General features: G+C 39.2%; 3 protein-coding genes across 8 annotated transcripts in view; 1 reads left to right on the top strand and 2 right to left on the bottom strand.

Moving 5' to 3' along the window:
- The window catches only part of LOC124168745 (ras association domain-containing protein 8), a 65133-nt gene extending 64292 nt beyond the window's left edge, over window positions 1-841 (bottom strand). For all 5 annotated transcript variants that reach the window (XM_046547015.1, XM_046547020.1, XM_046547037.1 and 2 more), the window contains exons 1-2: window positions 580-841; window positions 54-465 (exon numbers count right to left, since the gene is read on the bottom strand). In XM_046547015.1, coding sequence (XP_046402971.1) covers window positions 54-125 — 72 coding nt within the window. In that variant the 5' untranslated portion in view covers window positions 126-465; window positions 580-841. The remainder of the gene's footprint in view (window positions 1-53; window positions 466-579) is intronic.
- Window positions 842-2244: 1403 nt separating this feature from the next.
- Window positions 2245-6744, top strand: LOC124162253. Its single transcript, XM_046538758.1, has 5 exons — window positions 2245-2255; window positions 2698-3380; window positions 3852-4099; window positions 6427-6571; window positions 6680-6744. The coding sequence occupies exons 1-5, from the start codon at window positions 2245-2247 to the stop codon at window positions 6742-6744; spliced, it is 1152 nt and encodes a 383-aa protein (XP_046394714.1).
- An 859-nt stretch (window positions 6745-7603) lies between these two features.
- On the bottom strand, window positions 7604-20793 carry LOC124168730 (voltage-dependent calcium channel gamma-1 subunit). Of its 2 annotated transcripts, none has more exons than XM_046547007.1 (5): window positions 20404-20793; window positions 16820-17187; window positions 11830-11907; window positions 10280-10417; window positions 7604-9587 (listed from the first exon to the last, which is right to left on the bottom strand). In XM_046547007.1, exons 2-5 carry the CDS (start codon window positions 17106-17108, stop codon window positions 9337-9339), a joined length of 756 nt encoding a protein of 251 aa, XP_046402963.1. In that variant the 5' UTR covers window positions 17109-17187; window positions 20404-20793; the 3' UTR covers window positions 7604-9336. The 2 variants fall into 2 exon arrangements, with proteins under 2 accessions (XP_046402963.1, XP_046402955.1); XM_046546999.1 differs by having other exon boundaries at window positions 20602-20793.
- Window positions 20794-24719: the final 3926 nt, after the last annotated feature.

The raw sequence follows: 24719 nt of genomic DNA, 5'->3' as shown, positions 1-24719 counted from the left end.
TGCAGGGTAAACAATGTACGAGTATACAGAGCCACGAATGCTAAAATACACACCTGACAGGTAGTGCTTTCGGTAACGCCGCATACAATTCTTTGTATGCCTTCCACCCACACCTTCAGCTCCATGGCAGATATTTATTATCTTCTCTTGTGCCCATTTTTCATTAAGATTATAATGTCACTGGTGGCCCCGTGGTGGAACCTCCATGCTTCTTAAGAGTTAACCAGATCATTAACGAATAACTTCTTCCTTTTGCATGGCACGGGAGTCTTGACGTGCAAGTCAAAGTCGATCACTACCACTTAGCTATTATTAGTTCACTATAAGTACACCACTCACTACGTCAGTCCGTGATGCATGATTGCAGGAGTAGTCAAATGAAAATTAACATATAGTGCAAGAATAAATGAGGTTCAACCCAACAAGTGTAGTATCCCGAAATAGATAAATATATCACTATGTGACCTGTAAAACATAGAGATGAAGGACGTCCATCATTAACATTACATAACGGTCAATCGAACCGTTGAATACTTTAGCCATAACTAAAATAATAATCCAATTCCAAGTGTTACATACCACACGGGTACACTCCAAGAACAGGATGTGTTCATTTAAAGTTCCTCCTTTAACCTACTTAACTCATTCATGACTACCCCACTTTCAGGTGTATCGAAACAAGTTTTTGTACTACAACTTAAATCAGGTATGTCACTTCTTGTCGATCAACTTGTTCCACAAAATCCTCGCCATTAACAAAGATTACTTGACAACAAATTTTCAGATGCCAAAATTCCTTGTTGCTTATTTTAATTTCAGTTCCATAACATCTCGTGTGGTGTCTCTCGCAGAAGCCCTTTCCAAACAAATGAATGCGATTAATTTCAAAGTGTAGCGCGTTAAGTGACTAGGCTTTATGTTTTACAATTTTACAAATTAATAGGCCTCAAAAATGAATTTAGTGCATTGCTTATTTTAAAAATTCTTTTTCAAGAAACTATACTAATATGAAATGGAGGAAAATTTGAAGATTGGAAAGTGGAAGAAAACGTATGGAGCAAAATGTAGCAGTGAGATGAAAATTTGTGTGCGGCACTGTGTGCCGCCCAAAATATGTACGGTATATGAAAGGAGTTATCGTTATAAATGGCCTCTGACAAATTTAAAGGACATGGCTGTTTGTGTCCATGAAAATACTAATGGCGAAATGGTGGAAATAAGCAATGGCCATTCACAGCCATGTGTGCATCAGATCCTGGGGATCCCCTCTCTCATTTCAGACCAGTCATGTACTCCTTGCCTGCTTGACTCATTCCCCTTCTTCTGCCTACTTACCCCCTCACTATGAATGTACGGGACTCACAGTGAACCATTTGCAAACGGCTACATTGATCATGACTACATAGTATAGTTGAAACCTAGGCTCGGAATAGTAAATATTTGGGGAACATTACTACTTAAGTTATTTATTTCACACTAAAATACGTATTTCCTCCTGAGTTGGTCAGCTACAGGAGCTTTTTCTTTGTTTATTTGAAGCATTTCTTCATCTATCTCCATCGCTTCTTCACTACTAAATATAGCTGCTGAAAATATTCTTTCCAAGTATTCAGAACAATTCCTTTTTCACTAACTAGTGCACCATCCATATCTTTGATTCAAAAAACCTTTGGCTGGTTTCCCTTTTGAAAACATCTTACTGATCTGTGAAAGATCTTTGGATTGTTTTTTATTTGGTTCTCTTCTGCTTTTGTTATTTTACTGTTAATGAATTTTCTTTTCTCTTGTCTTAGCACATGAGTTGTTTCTTTATTGACCCTGGTGTTAACCCTGTAAACCATAAGTGTTGTGAAAACGTTGCAGAAACATTGTGCTGCAACCAACATGGAGTTGCTACAATGTAATGGCATTAATTATAGCATTAATGCTCTTCAGCTTCTGATGTTTGCTTGTTCAAGACATTTACTTAAGGTTTTTTTCTTGGGGTTACTATTTAACATTAGATTAGGTGGGAGGAAGATTTCCGGCATCTCTTTTTCAATTGAGTCGTGACATTGCATGATACCTATGCAATGAATTTGAACTACTTTTGAGGAGAAGTCGTTCATCAGGTATGATTGCCCTGACTCAAATAAATATTTGTACAACTTACTCCTGGTGAAGAATTCTCGGGATCGCCACCGGGTCAGGAACTCCATATCTGCCAACGTTTCGATGTCCGACTCGGTCATCATCCTTAGGGCTATGAATGTCGAGTGAGAATTTTGACTTGCTTATATACAGTCACTCTGGTGGTCAGGTGACTGCAGATTGGCTGTCGTCAGCGGCATGCTCTGATTGGCTGGCGAGATGGTTTTGCCTAGCCTTTTTGTAGTCTTGAGCACAGGTTTCCAAGTACTGCTCGAAGCATATCCAGAATCTCTATTGATGGTATTATTGGCCAGTCTAATTTCAATAGACTCTTTGATGAGTCCATCCCAAAAGCTATTGGATCGACAGAGCATCTTGGTGTCATCAAACTTAACAGTATTTCTGCATTCCATCCAAATGCTCTGCGATGGCTAACTTTTCGGGCTATCCTAGGCCTTATGGCAACATCGGCAGATATGGAGTTCCTTACCCGGTGGTGATCCCGAGAACTCTTCACCAAGTCCATTCGCCGGGAAAGCACGAAATCTTCTTCACCTACCTCTACAGGGAGGAGATACACAGCAGCATTCGGACCTTTGAACAGCTGCGGAAGGATAAGGCGAGCCTTCTGAGCTCTCCTGTCATTTTACTGAGATGTCGAGATGAAGAAATTATCCCTACCTTCGCCCAGGTTTGGTCATCGGTGAAGTCACCAGCGGCCCAACAAATTCTGCGGCGGACAAGTCTAGCATCGGTTCGTGAACAGATTCACAAAAAACAGAGATCTTTAGATACAATTGACAAGAAACTTCTGGACCTACACCTACGTCTCGTGGCTACACTTTCGCTGCTTGATTGGGAATATATTGACCACGCCACTGCAGCTTCGGGGGATCTGCTTCTGAAGAAGAATACAGAGAGGCAAAAGAAGTTCTCTCGTTTGCCCTCATCCAAGAAGACGATCCGTACCAATGATGACATGCGACTGGTCATCAACATGACTGACCTCACAATTGACAAACCGACCATATCGGTACTAAGCAAAGGACTCAATTTTGCTCCTGCACCCAGGTCCATTCCTTACTCAGGCCTCGTGGGGAGTATTGAACAGGCAATAAGGAAACTTCCTGAAGAGGCAGCAGAGGAGGCCAGAACTGAAATTTCTGTGGTCCTAAAGAGGGCCTTACCTCCCAAATCCAACATCAGAAAGGAAGAACGCGATGCCATCCGAGCCCTACGTGCAAACAGAAGTATCACCATTTTGCCTGCTGTTAAGGGGAATTCCACTGTCCTCTTATGAACCGAGGATTACAACACTAAAATACAGGACATTCTGCATGACCAGGCCTACGTCAAGCTGAAACGAGATCCCACAGATGCCGTGACAAGGAAGACCAACGCCCTCATCAAAAAGACGGGCTTACCGGAGGAGACGATCAGGAATCTTCGACAACCAGCGCCAGCTCCACCAAGACTATATGGCCTACCAAAAATTCACAAGGACGGAATTCCTCTATGACCAATCGTGAGCGCCATCGGCTCACCAACTTACAACCTGGCAAAATACCTCACTGGTGTTTTATCACCATATGTTGGCCACTGTGAGCACCACATTAAAAACTCAACCGAGTTTGTAAAAATACTCGCTGGCATCCATCTTAAAGAGACAGATTTGCTGGTGAGCCTAGACGTGGTATCTCTTTTTACACGTGTACCTCTAGACGATACCCTGCGACTACTAGCTGAGAAATTTGATGCAGATATGGTGCAGCTGTTCCACCATGTTCTGACTTCCACTTACTTCCAATACCATGGAGAGTTCTACGAGCAATCTGATGGGGTGGCCATGGGCTCCCATCTTTCCCCTGCTATTGCCAACTTTTTTGTGGAGGACTTTGAGGAAAAGGCTCTGAGTTCGGCTCCATTGAAACCTTTGCTCTTTCTTCAATACGTGGACGATACTTTTGTGGTATGGCCCCACGGGAGAAGCAGCCTGGATGAATTCTTCGATCACATGGGGTGCTTTCCATTCATTGACACACGTCGACACAAGTCGACTTGCGTCGTGGATTTCGTGTTCCATTCGGTGTGTGTCGCCGACTGTTGTGACACAAGTCAACAAACGGTAACGCTCAGGAATAGGAGAGTTATAAACAAATGACGCGAGTAGACACAAGTCGACGCGTGAGTCGCATGAATGGAAAGCACCCATGAACTGTCAACACAGCAGCATCAAGTTCACCATGGAAATAGAAGAAAACAATAGACTTCCATTTCTCGACGTTTTGGTTTTCAGAAGGACAGAGGGAACTCTCGGTCACAGCATTTACCGAAAACCCACCCACACGGACCTTTACTTACATGGACATAGTCACCACCACCCTTTGCAGAGAATGGCAGTAATGAAAAGCCTGATTCATCGAGCCGTATCCATCTCCGACAAAGATAGCCTGGCACCAGAACTAAAGCACCTTCGAAAAACCTTCCAGGAGAATGGATATTACGAGAGACAAATTTCCAAGGCCCTAAATAGGTCCATATCCAAGACCAACTCAAGGAGAGAAGATGGAAAAAGAGACGATCCAACTGCGAAGGCATGTCTACCATATATCTCTTCAGTGTCGGGGAAAGTGGCGAGAATTCTGAAGAGATTCAACATACAGGCCATCCACAAATCACCAAAAAAGGCCCGGGACTTGCAAAGCAAAAGATCCGGTACGATTGAAGACTCCTTGCGTTTACCAAGTGCCATGTGGGTGCGGGAAGATATATGTACATCGGTGAGACTGGCTGCACAATAGATACGCGGCTCAAAGAGCATAAGCGCCACCTCCGCCTAGGACATCCCAAAAAGTCAGCCATCGCAGAGCATTGGATGGAATGCAGAAATACTGTTAAGTTTGATGACACCAAGATGCTCTGCCGATCCAATAGCTTTTGGGATGGACTCATCAAAGAGTCTATTGAAATTAGACTGGCCAATAATACCATCAATAGAGATTCTGGATATGCTTCGAGCAGTACTTGGAAACCTGTGCTCAAGACTATAAAAAAGGCTAGGCAAAACCATCTCGCCAGCCAATCAGAGCATGCCGCTGACGACAGCCAATCTGCAGTCACCTGACCACCAGAGTGACTGTATATAAGCAAGTCAAAATTCTCACTCGACATTCATAGCCCTAAGGATGATGACCGAGTCGGACATCGAAACGTTGGCAGATATGGAGTTCCTGACCCGGTGGCGATCCCGAGAATTCTTCTCCAAGTCCATTTGCTGGGAAACCACGAAATCTTTCTTAACTTACTCCCGATTCAGGCAATATTTAACACGTCGCGTACCGTGGTATTTAAATGCCTTTTAACCCTCTGTTCCGGCGAATTTTTAAACCTCAATCTTAGAACGTGCATATGGGTAGTCATAGTAAAAATTCCATAACTTATTTAAAAATTAATATTTTTAAGTGTGACTTTGAATGTAGTACTCACAAATAATATCAGTATTTCATCTTTGTGTGATATTCCATAAAACATTTTCCTTTGTGGAGGGAATCCCGCAAGTTGAGCACACATACCTAGTCTCTTTCCTAATTTTTCTTGAAGTGCACACTTCGCATCTTCTGGTATTTGGATATCTGGTATTGAAAGGGGAAGAAAAAATATGCACTTTGCATATTTTTTCTTCCCCTTCCCAATACCAGATATGCAAAGTATGTATTTTTTCTTCCCCTTTCCAATGATAGGGATGAGATGATCTCCACCAAGGTCTCTCGAGAAGCGTTGTGGGTGATCCCTTGAAGGGACACGCTCTGTTGGCTTATCTTCACCCTCCTTGTCCGAGGATGACTCAACTTGACTCTTTACTCACTGCCCACTCTTTGGCAATCTAGAGCAAAAATCCTTTGAAATGAATGCTACTTGAAACGTTTAGAGTTTTATAAAACCCTAAAAGCATTGAAAAGAGCACAATTTATGAGCCACAATACTACTTTCTTTGACCATTTCATTGTTTTTCTCATAATGGAGTAATAGGATAGGTATTTATCCGCTCTGTCTACTCCTTTCATACACTCATTGTATTTAAAAATACACGTAATGCTAGAAATATGGAGCCGGACACCTCATTGAGTTGGGTCCCTAATTGAGGGACGAGAATACCAGGATAACTACACCCCAAAAAAGAGCTCCGTACAGAGATTCTTATGCTACTCGAAGCATGGAAAACGTTTTCCTCATGTAGGCACCGGCAGGAAAGGGTAAAGATTGGGGAGCAAAGCTCGATCACGTGGTGCCCCACAGACAGTTCAGCAGTTGCCCTTTAGTAGCAAGGTGACACCTGATGGCAAGATGGAGTATGCTGTCAGTACAGCACAGCATAGATGGGCAGAGACAGACAAGAGGGCAGCAGGGATATTCAGACCAGTTAAGTGCTACCCGGCAGTTCGTCAGTATATGTATGTATCCATGCTTTACTTTGCTGTGCTGATTTATTTCGTGACTCTCTTTCTTTTCTTTTGAACCTTTAGGTGACCCTTGGGTTGACGTCTTGTAGGTGAAAAGAGGCAGTCTTCATATGCTCCCATTGCGGGTGGACCAAGTGGCATGGTGTTGAATTGAAATTATCTAGTGAAAAGAAATGCCCATCTTTTAGGGTTCTTTAGAACAGTATCTGCAGTAAAAATTCTAATAACCTTTCATAAGACAGCCATGATGATTGCACATGAGTTATGCCTTGTTCTCTCTCATATTTAACCTGATAAACAATTGCAGTTCATGGTATCAGCTGGTATCAAAAGAATTAACATTCCTTCCTAAACAAGAGCAGAGTTTCGATTCTGCTGTATCTCTTAATCAAATACTTTTCTTTAGCACCTCTTTCTTAATAAATCTCACTATTATGTTCATTAATCATTTGTTTTCTCCAACAAATAGACTGCATGTCCTGAGACAGCTCATACATAATGATCGATATCGGCTATATGTATCATACTTCTATAGAAAAAAATCCATTATTTTGCCTTTGCAAAATAACCTACAAAAGGCATATTTTGGCATTCAAGCATTATTTCTACATTCCCGTGAATCATTGAGATCATGGTTGGCTCATAAGTACGTAGCAATCCATTTCAACAAAATTAATTTTGAAAGTCATGAAAGGCAAAGCTGGGATCCTTCTATATCTATAGCACGATTTAAGCACGACTAATAGCACGATTCTAGTTGTCCCCGAAGTGTAATTTTGCAGTCTCACAAGCTGAAAGATGCATATGCCTAGTCATTGGAACACAAATATGTACATTCTACGGAATATTTTTTCATCTCATCAAATTATTTTATCAATGTAAATATTGGAAACTTAAAGTACTTGATGATACACAAACAACTTGTGAATGAAAGAAACAACATATTTAATATGGATATTTAAGGGGTTGGATGTGTACGGTAAATAACCTCGCTTTAACGAAAAAAATTCAAGTTAAGTCGGACCATGTTTATTGGATGATACAACTGTACAATCTGATAAGTGTTGGAGGCACTCTCAGTTGTGGCATGTGGAAGGAAGCCCTCTCTCTTTCAGGCCCTTTTAGTGAGTCTTTATGGTGCCTTCCAGGTACTAGGCTTTCCGTACCATAGCAGCCATGCCAGGGACCTAGAGCAGTGACCTCAGCCAGGTGTTAGTCCTTATTGGTGGTGCTTCTAATGAGAAGCTCTACCACAGACATGTAGGTATATCTCTGTCCCTATATCGTTTGTAGTAATTCTTGAGTCTCTATTTTATCACTTTAACATAGCATTAGATTATAAATATGTAGTCTCAAAGAACACGAGGCCAGTAATTCCGTACATAGCATTACAAGAAATAGGGAATTTTGTGGTAAAACAGAAGGATTTCAATTTGAAGTCCAACTTTTGGAACACGCACAAATGTTTATTTATAAGAGAAGTGACTATGTATAATACAATTAGAAAATTTGTATGTAATGCAGTCATACAAATACTGTTCATACAATTAAAAATATATGCATAGGCATGTATGCCAATCCCTGAGATAGGTAGGTGAACTATATGATGTGTGGCCTACCATGAAAGTCCTACAAATGAGGAATAAATTCTGCCAAAAAGGCTTTTTTTCCCAGGATGCCTAAAGCTACCTTCACCGGTAGAATGCCTTGAATAAATCCATGGTTTGTCATATTGCTGGGAGGTGGTTTCCTTGCTTGTCAGGAATTCAATGTATTACCATAATCTAGGAAAGCCAAATAAAAATTTTGGATGGCCAGGATTTTTAATATCACATCATGAAATCCTCAACGAAGTTGTTTTCACGTGGTTTATTTCAAGCCTGCAGCGTGAACTGCGGTGAAACTCACATTAATTGCAATGACAAAAAAATTTCTCTGGACCGGGATTAGAGCCACGGACCTTTGGCTTTCTTGACCACTGAGCCGACAAATACTTTATCTAGCTAGCTTGGCGATAATTGTGCAATGGAGGGGGTTACAACATTTCAGTATGCAGTAGCTTCTTGGAAGCCCATATTCCATTGCATTGACATCCTTGATGGACTGCTAGGGCCTAAAATCTGCCACTGTGAACCTCGGCAAAACTGCCTTGGAAATTAAATAGCCTTGATAGTTATGGGCCTGGACAGTGGCCCAGAAAGTCAAAAGTCAAGGTGGGATTCCTGGTCCAGGGGAATTTTTTCTCATGATAATTAATGTGAAAGGACTTATTGCCAAAATTAAAATTTCCATTCGTGAGTGATTTCATTAATGAAATATTTGTTAACAATTGATTTTTAATCAGATCACAACTGCTTCATGTCCAATGAGAAACATTAAATGAGCTTTTTTAAACTATAAACTTAGAGTTGATATAAATGCTAGATAGGCCAAAAAAAGCAAGCACCATATGAAATGATAAGTTTTGTCACATTACACAAGCCTGTAATGAAACTGAGATCCGCGAATCAGAGTCACAATCTGATGTTTTCTTACGAAAGAGTGAAAAAACTCAGAGATGCAATATCACAAAAAGTCCATCTTATGATCTTTTCAGCAGACCATTACAGTACTTCATTGATTCATGAAGGACTGAAAAGTAGAAACCATATTCAGACTGGAAGACCTCTAATAATCGAGGCAATGAATGTCCTCTAAAAAAAACTGTTAGATACAGGAATGGTGTACATTCACCATTTAGACTTTACTACCGCCCAATTATTGTTGGCTCATCAGCCATGGCAATTTCCTCGTTTGGAGCTTTGGATCCTTTCCTTTTGCGAGAGTATATGAGAAAAGCTAAACCGCCACATATATATGTAATCACTACAACCCAAGCTAATGCAAATGAATAACCATATTGATATGTGGCACCTTTTGGATGTGTGAACTGAATATGTTCTCTTTCATAAGCAATAGAGTTTATCATGATTTCTATAACAATGAACACACAGCCAGCTGAAAATGAAAAAAAAAGATAATGTAAGATAAGGAAAATTTTTTAGTATACATACTTAACACATTCAATGCGGGCCCGATTTTCATGAAAGTCGTCAGAATCGGCCGATAAAATAAGAAAGAAAAATAGAGGTTTTTGTGTCATAACTTCCATTCAAATACTGCTATTTATAAAGGGAATATACAGGTCGAAAGAAGGAAGCTTGCTCAAGGCAATGCACATGATCGGAAGACTCGGAAGTGGATATATATTACGTACGGAGGTGGAGAAAGGGCTCCCGGCCCGACTGCTAGAGCACATCAATTGACATGCTCCGTACCTCGGCTTAATGGATGGGACCACGTCAATTGACGAGCTCCGCGTTGAATGTGTTAATGAAAAATATTTAAGTTACTGTTGAAAATGCTCAAGTCAAACTAATCATGAAGCTCCACTAGATATCAATTCCTTCATTGTAAAGCACCAAAGCTGGTTTTTAGACCAAGTGCAGACTATTTTCATGTAGCTAAACTAGCAGACTAACTGCACACACTCCCCATTATGTATACTACGTATCATTTATAGAAAATGGCCTACAAACTAATATGTATGCCCAAAATTTTGCTTCAGGAAAGATATATTCAGTACAATTAATTACATAAATTTAATAACATAAATCTAAATAACATACAGAGAAAGCAAAATACCATACCTGTGATGAAGTGCAATCCTCCAGCCAAGCGTTTAAACATATATCTTGGATTTCTAAAAGTGTAAATTGAAAAGAAGAAACCCATGAACATGAGCAGTAAGCTTATGATGGCAAATGAAGCTTCTGTCCGGTTGTAATCTAAAAGAGAAAAAATAAAGGATCACTCATGGTGCGTAGTCATTACCTTCCCAACGAAGTGAAATAAAAATTCAACCAGAAATGAAGAGCTAAAGTGGTGCAAAGCAAAATGTAAATCCAACTGGGATCTATCGGGAATTCCAATGGTGAAAACTTGATTTTATGTACATTTTTTCTCAGTTTTACAGTTCTTTTGATTTTACACTGTATAGCTTCAGTCCTTAACTCTTTATAATCCAATGTTGCTTCTAAGCATCACGAAAAATGTTTAAAGGTTCGGCCCTATTTAGGAAATATCTAAATTACCCTTACAAAATATTTAGCTGCCATGGTAATTATAATGGAGCATAAAGTTTTCAAGTTTTCAGAATGAAAAATCTTGAAAATTGATTTTTCCCAAAATCAGCTCTGGGTTAGAAAGGGTTAATAAGCAAAATAATCTTAATTTATGCAATAGGTTATAGGTATCTAATTTCTTAGGCAATGGTACACAGATAGCAGTGCTAGGGTTTATTTGGCCCTCTAGGTCAATGATCAGAGTGCTTTTCAATCACTAATGCTATGTATCAGGTACTCGGGTATGTGCCAGTTAAAAAGACTGCTCCAAAAATGGCTGAGTGGCTAATTTAGTGACAGGAATTCCATATCTGTTGTCCGATTTCTCACTCGCCATGAATCACAGGAATTGTCTCATAGTGAAATAATTTTTGACAAGGATCTAGGTCTACATCGACATCCTACCTCATAAGCTGCCCCGATTGACGCCCCATCCCCAGACAGGTCAGTGGTGTTTTTAGGCATTAGGCATTTGGAGTAAAAACACCACTAATTTACAAAAAGAAAATGAGCTTGTTGAGTTGGAGTGATTTGACTTAAAGTTCCACCTAGCATTTGTTCTATGTGGGGCTTCATTGTTAGAGGAAAAATACATTCCCATCCTTTCCATTCTGAACAATATCTGTCTTATATTATTATTTAATTGCCTGATCTGGAGGGCAATTCAGTATTTTCGAATGAGTAAGACCACATTCCGATACCTGTTGGATCTTCAATGAATCGTTCAATGACTCAATCATTGATCAAGGTAGCAATGACTACACAGTGGAAATGAACTGATCCTATTGAAGAGAGCCATATCTCACATGCTGTGAGCATTTACTTATTGAACTTTCAAACAATGCCCATACTTGGTTAAATCTTTGACATTATCCGAATTTGAACCCAAATTTGGAAATACAGAATATGTAATCCCCCCGGAAATATGAAGCAGTTCTAAGATGATGTTCTCCATGTCCCTCTGAAAAATATCTTTTCCTAATTGATCAAGCACTGTAAGCCTAGCATCTATGCTACCACCAACCAAAGCCATTTTCACTTGAGTTTTTATGGCTAGTTTTTGCCTTGCAACTTACTCAATATGACTTTATCAAGGGATGGATCCAGTCGTACTCTAAGCTCAGAAGGGAACATTTCATGACTTCTGCATCGGGCTGAAAGAAAAAGATTCGAAAAATGAGTGAAATAATTACTGTACCCATGTGATGGCAATTTGACCTGATGAACATAAAAAATCACTCAATACATCCATGTAGTCATATATTTTATGTTAAAACTAATGATTAAGAAAGAGAGAGATATCAAAGAAGCATTTGAATGCTCTTAGGAAAACAAACATACTGCAATAAAATGAACCTACGAAGCTGGTCATGGGAAATATATTTTTTTCATAATGAGGTATGCTGCCTGGAAAGTTTTTTTTTCACAGATGATACTAAGACTATTGAATATGGTACTATCACTGATAGACGGAAGTTGCAAATGCCTCTGATCTTATGCTCAAGTGCACATCACAAGCCCCCACTTGTGAGTGAAACTCAATATGCTGACTCAGGACGGCCTAAAAGTAGAACCTTTTAAAGGCATAGGCATAATTTTCCTCTTCTTAAGGCATGGTTTTCATAAATCTTCATTATTATTTCCTACTTTGGTCAACAGCAGACGGAGGGTGTGTGCAAATATTATAGACATCCTTTGTCACATGGTAGAAGCTGCATTCCTGTGAACTCTTGAGAAAGGTTACTTTAGCCTAAATTCTAACCTTCCAAGTGGATAAAACAGAAAAACATTGCAAAAGTCAGTTTGAAAAGCAATGAGGAGAAAGATAAGGAAAGCCTATTCTCTTTAGTACATACTATTTTTGGGTGGATCAGACCTACCTTCAAATTGTTATATCACCTTCCTTTTTACTGCAGATTTTGCGTAGAATTTTGTAACTATAACATAACAGAACGAAAGTACGCTGTGTTTCATGCAAATAAAGATATCACCGTGGTACATTTACCACTCTCTTTCTGAGTGACAAATTAGAGGAATTGATGCAGCCTCAAATATCAGAGATGTTATCCTCTAGGTTATGCAACGCAAGTAACAAAAAAGTAATTAATGAAGTATAACCACCAGGAAAAATGTTGTTTTTTTTTGCAGGTATGGGTAGGCTCAATTATGTCATTAGCATACACCATCTCCAAGGAAAGTTAGTTATAGCTACGTGGAATTATGGACTCCTATTTTCTCTTAGGTAGCAATAATGCAGAGGAACGAACTCATCTGTATTTTATAGGTATTTCCTGTGCACTGCGAAGCTGTTTCACCAAGTATAATCTGGCTTTATGAGATTAACCTCTTATGAACAGAAGGACCATTCCTAAGAAAGGAAAATAATACTAATAAGTACAAATTGGAATGATAGGGAAAATTTCCCTGTATCTCAGTCTAGGTGAGTCATGGAATTAAAAAAGCTTTAAAAAGTTCTACTAGAGCCTGATGGGGTTGAAAAGCTTTTGATTGCTTAAAAAGAGAGATATCAGAAATTTCCAATGAATATTAGAGTTTCAAAACGAGAGAAAATTTTATAATTGATTAATATTCTTCCGAGAAATGTCTGAAAATTTTTCATGATCGCTTTACGGAAAGAAAAGAGTCCGATAATTCAGGATTTCCCGGTTCGTAACTTCACCGTAAATTATTGAATGTGGCCATTTTAGCACGATCTAAATAGAATTAGAGAGTTTTAACTCATAAAAACTATTTTCGGTCGCAAATTAAGGACGTTTGAGTTTTGAAGTTAGTAAATAAATTTGTATGAACGCATTGAAAAAAGATTTTTAAAACATGAAATAATATTTTGTTTCATTGCTACAGTGCAAAAAGTGCCGTTTTTTGGCACTCTTCATAAAGGGGTCAAGTTTAATATTTTTCTCGGTAAGATTTTAATGCTATTCAAGTTTTTTTTAGAAACTCCCTGCATTCGCTGTGGTATAAAAATCAAAGTTTTAAACCTAATGCATGCGTATTTATTCGATTACAAGTTTTCTATTTGAACACCTTATGCGGATTCCTTATGCAAAGTCATGCATATTTTGCCTTTACTTTACAGTACAGAGACAGTAAGTGCAGATAGATGTAGAAATATGTTTCTAGGCTTCCAGTGTAAGATCAAAAACATGGGAAGGTAAAGTCCAGGTATCTTTCTCCAGGCCCTTCGATGCAACACTTTCATTTGCACCATGAATGAATTTGAGGGGATGGTAATGAGGGTAACTATTTTCTTCCTTAAAGAATTAAAAAAAATGACGATAACAAAAGAAGACTAGAAGAATCCTTCATAAGATGATAAAGTGACCCATTGGAACAACTCAAGAAGAACAATGTACGCAATATGATAGAGAGTAGGTCCAGTGAATGTTTCTCGAAGATAATATTTCATCTGGTCGCGAATGAATTCTTACTTCAAAGATTACTCCTCACATCACGTTGGGTAATACTAATTCCTCACCAATTCCACAGATGAAAAATTCAAGCTTGTTGAAAGTGGATAGATCTGTTGTTACCTAGTAAAAACAAATTTTGAGCTCAGGTAGTAAAGATGAAATATCCCTTTCAGATAGTGAAAAAAAGATTGAAGAACACTTAATCAATTGCTGAAGTATAACTTCCAGGTCTTTATTTGTATCGAAGTATAAAATGTGCTGTTTTGTTGAGGTATTGCTCGTTAATCGCTAAATCAAGTGTTATATATGAAACACATGTATAATAACCGCCAGAATCATTAAAAGCATGGATTATGAATTTATAATTTTATAATTGGTATCTGTAAATTCATGTATTTTTTGTATAATAGCATTATAAAGTTGTTTAATTAATATTTCCTGCTAATAAATGCAAACCAAAATGCTTATATCACAAGATCATTTTACAGTTGTACAAAAGGAACATTTTGGAGGCTAAAATAAATATTTCAGTGCATGTGAATTATTTATCGAGTTTAAAATATAACTGAATTAATATGACAGTACGGTTAGCTTTATTAAAAAGTTGTTCCGTATGTAATGTATACATTTGATATGTTATAAACATTCGCAAAAAATTGGAAGAAGAGCTCCCCAATGCCATCAAAACAACTCTTGCCGGTAGGACTGTAGTGGAGGTTGGGGAGTAGATGTCATGCAATACCAGATAACGGCTAGCGCTTACAAAAGAGCGTAAGTTTGTCAAAGAAATAAGTAAATTTTCTTCTGTAGACAGACTGCACGGTTTAAGTGGAAACCCGATGGAAGTATCTGGGGTGCACTCAAAGAAAGAAGTTTTTTATAATATATCTCATGGTGCTCCGAGATTAGGTGATAAGGGTTATTTGCGGCATTGGTCATTGAAATACTTATGGTTTTACTTATATGTACTAATTTTACTTTAGATTCCCAATATAGAGACTTAGTAGAACAGCATAGTATAGTCACTTGGCGGAATTAATCGAAGTACCTACTTTTTCTCTACGTATAGGTATGTAAAAAAATTGGCTGAAAACAGACTCCGCTTTTTCGATTCGCATCTACAGTGGATAATAAATTAAAGTACCTCAAAATGGAATAAAAACTGTAATTAAAATCGGTGTAATATTTTTTCCAATAGATAAATTGTTTAAACTACAGAAAAAAATATTTGGTAATTTTCAGAAAAAAATCGAGGACGGTAGATTTCGCCAGATTTTTTTCAACTTTGACCTCATATACAGGTATTGTTTACGCGTGGGAACAGAATTATGTTAATGGGAAAAGGATTATGTTGATGGGGAAAGTTACGCAAAGTTTAGCTGAGAATGTTTATGGTAAGTTTCTACTTTCTAGCTAAAAAAAAGTTTTTGAGGTTTTGGCAAGCTTTTTTCGATTTCAGCCCACGGTGCGACGACTCTTTAACTGTGGCATATCCCTGGGATCTGCGGTTGAGGTCCTAGTATCTTCCTACCGGTGTCCTCTGGATGATGTAGAAGGGGTGATAAGAGGAAAGTGACCCCACTCTGGTCCCAGAGTCCCCATTCCAAATACTATTGGTGTAAATGGACGGAGAAAAGAGCTTAGAATACTTGAAAATGACGAGAAAGATTCGCAACGCGTTTTGCAGTGAATAATATTTTTTAGTGGAACTTGGAAAATCTCTTTCACTTTAATGGAATGGTTCCACTAAATCTCACCTGAAACAGCCGGTTTACCTTATATTAGCTGCGATGGCTGTAAGCACTCATGTACGTGCGGGTCCGCTCATACTTAAGATATTTATTTAGTAAGCATTTATTTACCCGTACTTTTTAGTTGAAAGCCTAATGAATTAATCTCACGGCGATTTTTTGAGTAATAAATTGAGGAATTAATTCTGAAAAGTACAAACAATTAACAATAAGAGTGACCTGAAGATGTAAAAGAAAAGAAATATAAAAACATTAAAAAAGATAGCTGGAGAATCGATTGTGTTGCAGGATCAAAGCAATCTCTAGTATCTTTACTGATGATAATATGGTGATAAAATATTACGCGGGGGAGAAAATAAGTATGATCCAATATTTTGGCTCATAAACAGAACTGGATGACACTTTTTGCCATGGGGATAAATTTTAAGAGAGCCGATAAAAGGCGATACGTATTCCGACAAGAAATGGATTAATGGAATCAATTGAGTATTAATGAAATAGCATACAAAAACAGGTAGGTAAGATAGTGGCTAACCATGAAATCCACTGAAGCCGGTATCAAATCAAACGTTGCTCATTTCAAGGTGGAACTAAGTAAACAGAAAGTATTTGCTCTAAATTTGATAATTATCTTGAAGTTTTCAGCCATACAAAAACTCGATCGATCATTGCACGTATTGTAAATTATTACTGATAATCGTTCAATTCCGCACAAGTCATGTATGAGCCCATAAAAGGACACTTTCTTGCTCTCCCAGTGATAAGTAAGAGTATCTCACATTCAAGAAATTGATAATTAATCAAGGTAATTGACCAATCACTCGAATTGCACTCATTAATGAAAATACGAATAGAATAGCGTGAGTTATGTCCCGACTTACTGAAAATGGCCCTCTGGTCCATGGCATTGTTTGCGTACGTGGTCCTGCAAATCCTCCAGATGCCAGAGTTGGACTTGAGGAAGAACCTCCTCGTCTCATTGACCCATATCCCTCCTTCCCTTCTCCGTGGATCCTCGGGAGCGTTTTCGCTGTAAACTTCGAACCAGTAGTCGCTCGAGATAGCCCAGATCCATATTATGATGCACAGTCCAGCGAGGCCGGTGACGCCGAACAGCACGCGGCGCTCGAACATCAACTGGGCCTCAAGGGCTCTCTGCCTCCGGCCCATCCTCGATCAGAGAGATGATGACCTTTCCCTTGAGACTTCCTGGATGGCAACTGTCTCCCGATTAGGCTGAATTCAGGGTCTGCAGAATGAATCAAAGAAGATGATTTAAAAAGGTTTCCTTTATTTGACATCTAACAAAGGTTGAGAGATATTTGCAAAATTAATTATCCGTTTGATTAGATTACAGAGAAAATATCGCATTGAAGGCATTTATTAGTGTTTTTTTTTCATGAAATGTGAGTATGTATTTAATTGTATTTACTAACATATTTCATTTTATTTTACAATTTAATTCACAAGATATAAAAGTTTCGGTCAAAAACGCACTTGCCTTTACGTGGATTGCAAATTTATCGAATTACACCTAAAACACCCCCACGAACCGAGGAGAACAATCTGCTGAGGGCATCCAAAAAACAAATAAACTATGAGGTTAATCGAGGAAAGATAGTGTAGGGTTTGAAAGCGAGTACAGAAGCCGAGACCACTACAACGGGCTTTTACTAATTTTTACCAAAAATTGCAGAGAAAAGAATATCAGATGCACATTTTTAATTAAAAAAAAGCATGCGGAAAAAAATAATTTTACATTTTACTGAGGATCTGCTGAGGAATTTAAATAATCACAACGAAAAACAACATTGATGGATATATCAAAAGGTGTATAAAGTTGATCGTTTTTTGTGAGAAAGTGATGCTCAAATGAAGCCCTGCAACCTGTTAAAAATAATGGAGGAGATAAGATAACATATTTAAGACAAGAAAAATTCATCAGCACGCTCCTAAGAGGAAGAAATTTTCACAGGAAATCACCTGGAAATCAATCGTATTATTATTTAATGTGGTTTTGACACCAGAAATTAATGAAAATAAATATAATCTACTCTATGATATAGCTGTCTGATAAAAAAATCACCCTCGATAGTTAAACAAATTCATATATAATGCGCAAAAACCACCTCTACACGGCGTTTGGTGATGTCGGCAGCAAAATATATGTGAACAAATTTCAATTGCCAATAAAGTTAATGCACTTATTCCTTTAATGTAAGACTATATTAGAAATAAGTTATGCCAAGGAAAAATTTGAAAATGAGAGTTATTATAGTGTTTCTATGTTTTGGCCAAATTTAATTTTTTTATTAACGTTAATCAATTACAATTTTACATTAATCAACTTGACTTTTTGCATTGGGTCAATTCGTTTTTTCACGGCTTTCATTTCCCCTAAAACTTCATACACATCTATTCAGGTTACTCATAAAGCAGAAAACCTATCGGAACTATTTATAAAGCATAGGTTCAAAAATTACATGCAAACAGCGCTGGTTTATATCAATATCAAAATGAGCGCAATAGACAAAACCGAGCCAGTTAGGATTTAGGAAGAAGAGAAGAACGAGGGATATACAATACTATATCTGAAACTAATGGCAGAGAATCACACACGTGGAAAAAACCACTGTATATAGCCTTTGTGACCTTGAGAGGGCATTTGATCATTTTGAATTGAATAAGATGTCCAGCACAATGGAAAAAATAGGCTTGGAATTCAATGGCAGAAGAAAAGTCTCTACCATAACCACTTGGCCAAAATGCGAACGCAGGACTGAATAAATTTTGAAGTTAAAAAATGTTCCGATAATGATCACCAGCAATCTTAATGACACTCACATGAAAGAAGCAATGAAGAACAAGGAATCAAGGTGAACGGAAATGAAATCGACATGCTGCGCTTTGCTGATGATATCGTTACCGTAGCAAGAGGCGAAAGTGATCAAAAGATCATAGTAAACGCATCTGAAGGAGGTTTCCAGTAATAAAACATGAGAATGAATGCGAAGAAAAAAAGAAATTGGCATGGGAGAGAGAGAAAGCAGTCCAATATCTACCTCTAATGGCAGTCATTGAACTAAATGGAATCATTCATCCCACTCAGGAGTAACATTAATTGGGATGGAAGAATCACAGCACATACAAATCGTCTCATAGCTTAAACTAAGACGGTATTAATGGCTAAAAGGCTAATACTATGCCCCAAGATCATTAGAATAGAGACACGGAAGCAGTACACGAAAATAACCGCGTGGGTAGTTAGAAGGAGCATGAACACAATACTACAGAGAAGATCATGTCAAAGGGTCATAACGAGGAACTACGCGAGGAATATAATGGAGAGAAATATGGAAAGAAAAGTTCCCTGATGAAAATCTAGAGATATGCCACTGGGACAGATCAAGAGGGACACAAGGAAGAAAAACATAAAGGGACCGAAGGCACTAGCTTGGGAGAAATGGAGGGCTGCAGTACGCAAATATTTGGCTTATACTCCTACGAATAAACATTGGAGTTAAATTTTTCATTGGAGTTTCATGGAATCTAGAAGTATTAAGAGTATTTTTCATGGGGAAAATTTACTTTCTGTTATTAGGGTATAACTGTATCTATCTGGTATGTTTATATATTTATTTTATTAAATTTATATTTGGGAATGGCTGCTTTTGGTATCCCTTAAAAATTATAGTTTTTACCACCATTTCAGCAAATATCTAATACCCTGGATTGAAAGAGAAAAATCTAATTTTGGAGAGCTAACTTGTGGATGGTAACTTAGATGAAATGTAATACAGACAATTTTTGCTCATTCAATATCATTACCGGAATTTGCTGATCACATCACGTATGATAATGAATAATGCATTTTTTCCTATCGATCAGGAAATCATGAAAATATTAATTAAATTAAACCCTGTCAATTTTATCAATCGGTTTGTGACATGATGCTCAGAAGTGTGAAGTAAACAGTGGATCATTAATGCTTGTATATTTTTTAAAATAATATAATAGACATCTCTTTTCATTCTCTAGTTTTTACTCTTTTGAGGTACTGAATGATACTTGTGAATTAATTTCTGTTCCTAGCGGCAGCGAATAGTAGTGAGGAGGAATTTATCCATCCGATATCAGGACGACACCACTCAGTAAAGCCGTCGACTCCTCACGTCTACAATTATGCTAGGGCAATAAAAAAGGGGCGGAATAAGTCTTGATCGCTAGCAAGACTGCTTTTCACGCAGGAGAGAGGTGGTTGAGCGGGGGCAAGAGGAACGCCACGTGCTTCCACGGGGGCAGAGGAGAACAGGTGGTGGTGGTGGTTGCTGGGAGACGCGGCGGCGGGTGAGTGCATCCCCCTTTTTCCCCCAGGAGGCTGCCCCTCGACCTCCGAAGCCACTCTCCGCGGCCACCCAGAATCGCTGGGGGAGAAGTGCGACTGGTACGAGAAAAATACACTCACTCTCACAAACACGCGAGGATCAAAGGAGGAGAACAAAACTGGGATTCCTGGTCGCGCGAGTAAATCCCTTGCCGTCTCCTTACTCCACTTCCTCAAACTCAAAGCTCACTGGCCACCTCACACATCACACGCGCACAAAAAAAGCACCGATAGAATAATCATCCCGCGGCTAGGTGGAGAGGGAAGGGAGGCACTCACTACGTCTGTCGAAGATTTTTCCTCTTTTTTTAAATTATTTGCGGAGGGGGTAGAGGGGGTCGTCGTGGTGTCTTCAAAGTGCGGGGCTTCTGAAGGCTTTGGGGCGCCACTCTGTATGCCCACACGCGCTTCTTTCCTCCGCTCTTCTTCCCTCGAGCGAGGGACGTCTTAAGTCTCCTCTTCTGGTCCTCTCCGCTCCCCATTCTCTTTCTTTCCCCTCCCACACCCCTCCATCGCACCCAGTCCGTTCCCCACCGCCACCGAGGAGGCAGTGGACTAATTCCGGCACGGTGGTGGCGGACGTGAGCGCGGCCAGTCATCTCCTCGGCGATCGGATGCTTCACTCACGCAAGTGGGGCCTTCCTCGGTGGTTGCGGTGATGAATGCTACAGTAGAGGATTTACCAGAGGGCCACTAAATGTGTTTTCACCACCAGCGCAATTAAATGGATGTATAAAAGTCGCTACACTCTACGATGACGGCAGGGTGACGCGAATTTCACGGGGATGTAGGCTATGAATAGGATTATGTGCACTTGGTCTGTGTCGGGTAAGCAAGCACATGTCTGGTTAATGCTAAGATGAGTGCTGCATGACTGGTGTGGAATCACCCCCTGCCACACGCCCTGACGTTGGCTTGCGCGGTACCTCGTAGGTGTAGATGCGGGTTACCAGCAAAAACTTATATTCGAAATGATATTACACGATTCGAATTATTGGCTTCTAAATACTATTTTTCGTGAGTGCATACATTATACTGCAATTATTGAGAATAAATGCATCGCTCTGCTATCATCACCGTGCTGCTGATATTTTAGGATACCGATTGCAAAGCACCCGAAGTGGCGGCATAAATCAAGCCTTTACGGTACAAAATGGGGGCTAGTCTCCATGATTGTGAGCATAAAACTTGAGTACATCAGAGTCGAGGACTTTGTTGCCAATAATGAGCCTCTCCCTTAGTCTGACGTCAGAGGAAAAGTGGGCCAAAGTACATTCAAAGGCAACATATATTGTAAAAAAGGAAAAATGTTCCCAAAATGTGATATAAATATAAGTTATAATTTTAAAATCCAGTCACCTCAAGTAAATTTCATTTTAAAGCTCATTTTAATCATAAAGGAGTTTACCTTCTATAATGCAATACCACTGACTGTATATCACTTCAAATGGTATAATCTGGCAGGAAATTTTACTTGAGATTAGACGAATATAAGAAATATCTTCTAAAATGTGATCTAAAATCAATGCTTGCTGAACTAATGTGAACGATTTTTGTTGCGAACTCTGTAATTAGTCATATGTATTCGATATATTTTAAATGCGTCTCTCAAGAGGCATTTCATGCTCATGTGCCTGGACTGGCTTTCGGAGTACTTGTAACATGTGGATTTTCCTAAATTCGGTTTATCTCCTTACGTCAAAAATTTTAACATAACGTTGTACTATAAAATTTTGTAAAATTAATCATGTTTACATTACTTAGAGTTGTATTCTTCGTTTATTTTCTCGAATGTTTATGGCTGATAAATTCGATTGCGATCTTAAGAACAAATTTCACCTTGATTCATCAATGGAGTCACATGGGGAAAATACGCGGAAACTGTATGTCTTCTCTCCACTTAATAACTTGTTTTTTCCCATCATATGTCAAGTCACCCGATATTTTTAGGATATATACCGTTACTGCCCCTTCATTCCACTTGCTCGTCGCGTTTTATGCCGTGAGCACGTCAATTCGGGAACCTAAAGATCATTGGAAGGAGGTGACAGTCAGCTTTCAATTCTCGAGAGAGGATATGTCCTCTAGATGCGCAGAATTTCTATTTGGGAGCAGAAAGAAGCAAAGAAGAAGAAAAGGAGAATTAAGCAAATGGTTGACAGAATGACCAACATTGAGTCTCAACGTTGAAATGAAATATGAGCCGCATTTAGCAACCTGATTCGTTATGGAATATGTATTATGCAGCTGCCACTCAGGAAGGAAGAGGCAAGATGTCATCCGTACTTTACTGCAACAAATGGTTGGAGACAATTTAAATTTATGATTGTGAAATATGACAAGCTATAAATTTGGAAATAAACATTATAAATATCAGCCATCTGGTACTGCTCTCCGACCCGACACTTTTACAGAAAATTCCAGGCCCAAAATTATCCCCATCGCATTGCCATAAGCTTTCGCAACGCTTATAACTCATTTACGCCACAGAGAACGATATGAAATGAAGGGTGGAGAGAGAACCAGCGTTAGCATTATTCCGGTCTTAACAAAAAACAACTATTGTTACGTTTGACGTCCCTTCAGACGTTCGGAGTTCTGAACATATAGTTCCCTCCACAATCTCACGGGATTGCCAGATAAGAAAAATTTCTACCAAGACTTGAACCTGGGACTTTTGAGTAACAAATCAACACAACAACCCTCACCCTATGCTTGTTTCTTCCCACATCATCTTTCAAGTCACGAAAGCAGCGCACTAGAGATCGGGTGAGATTTTTAGCTCCTGAGGCCTAGTCAACACCAACTTAAAAGGTTAAGAGTTCTTTTTCAGCAAATTGCACTGCTAGCTAAGGATAAATACTGCTGAAAATGATTTGGAGTCATGATTGGACTACACTACATTCAACGGTGTCTGGCACTTATTGATCAAAGAAATCACAGACCTTAAGCCGACCTCAAATATCAAGAGTAGGTGAAACTACCATATGTAGGCAAAGAGTCTTACAAAGTCTCTAAGTGCTTCCCGAGTGACCGATTCAAATTCTGTTTTTATTCCCCAATGACACTTAAATCATTATTCGACGAATCGTTAGATAAATTGGACCCTCTTTCTATTTCCATATTTATGAAATCAGCTGTGACTCGTGTGACGCAAAATATGTAGGTAAAACAGGCCGCAATTTCAAAGTACGGGCAGAAAAACATAGAAGTGATTATGAAAGGAAAGACGCTAAATCCCAGGTAGCCGATCATCTCGTCAACGAGGGCCATTCGTGCAATTTCAACCCAAAAATATTGGCCTTCGAGAATAAAGGACGTCGGCTCGACGCACTTGAGCAGTGGGAGATCACCAGAAGGAGGAAACGCAAAGTAAATATCATGAACGACATTGAGTTCCTTAGTCATTCCCCGCTGTTAGCCCTGCCCCCGCTAAAACCTTCAACCGAACCCCAATTCCTTACGTATCCCAACCGCCTCCCCATTCCATTCCCCCATCCTTTACCCCCCAACCCCTCTCCTACTTCCACCAACTCATAACCATACCCCCTCCTTTCCGTATGTACATATATAAGACTTCTTGACGTAAACCATGCATTTTTACCTGATGATAGCGATGATTCGCTGAAACGCGTCATACTTGAATAAATACTGTAGACATTCACAAAGTTTTTTCATTTTCATTTATACACTACATTCTCTAAATGCATTAATGATCCCTCCTTTGTACTGCAGTTTTTAATTGCGGTAGGAACTTTTTAACAAAATTATGCAACGAAAGTCGAGAAATATAACCTTGGTTTGTGTCCACAAACTGCGCGTGCATACTCTGGATCCTCTCCCGTCTACAGCCTGTCCCGTCTCAAACGCAAGCTCAGAAAATTCATTATTTCTCGGCCGCTTCGTGGCAATAATTCATTCGATACGCGCGAGTTTCCAACTGGCAACAGGCCGCTGTAGTTGACGACGCAGCGGGAAAGGCTTAATGAAGGCCGACGAAGCCGTTGCTAGAGAAGAGGCGAAGTTTTACCGATCTCAAAATCAAAAGCCACCGAACTCAAAACAATGAAATACCGGTCGCTAGGCACTTCTCGCGTGAGCGGTTGAAGCCAGGTTGAAACCCGTCCAATCGCTCCAAACACAGCCGACTCCCATTAATTTAAATAGGAAAATACGCCCAATTCGATTGAAGTAATAATGTATTTTGGAATGAAAAAGCTGTCGCCCTGGATCCGAGTAATGTATCTCCAAATTTGAAAACTCATTCGAATCATGCGCGCCGAAAAAAAACGTTGCGCAATATCCTATGCATACTCAAATAGGACGCAACTATAGAGGCCCTCCTCAAGATAGCGAGATGCGCAATGCGCTTTCCTTGGGAAGGAGGCTTTTTATTG

This window comes from Ischnura elegans, chromosome 1 (assembly GCF_921293095.1).
Source record: "Ischnura elegans chromosome 1, ioIscEleg1.1, whole genome shotgun sequence".
In the NCBI taxonomy this organism is placed as follows: Eukaryota; Metazoa; Arthropoda; class Insecta; order Odonata; family Coenagrionidae; genus Ischnura; species Ischnura elegans.
The sequence above is the reverse complement of the archived record's forward strand: the minus strand, read 5'-3'. Positions and strand labels throughout refer to the sequence as shown.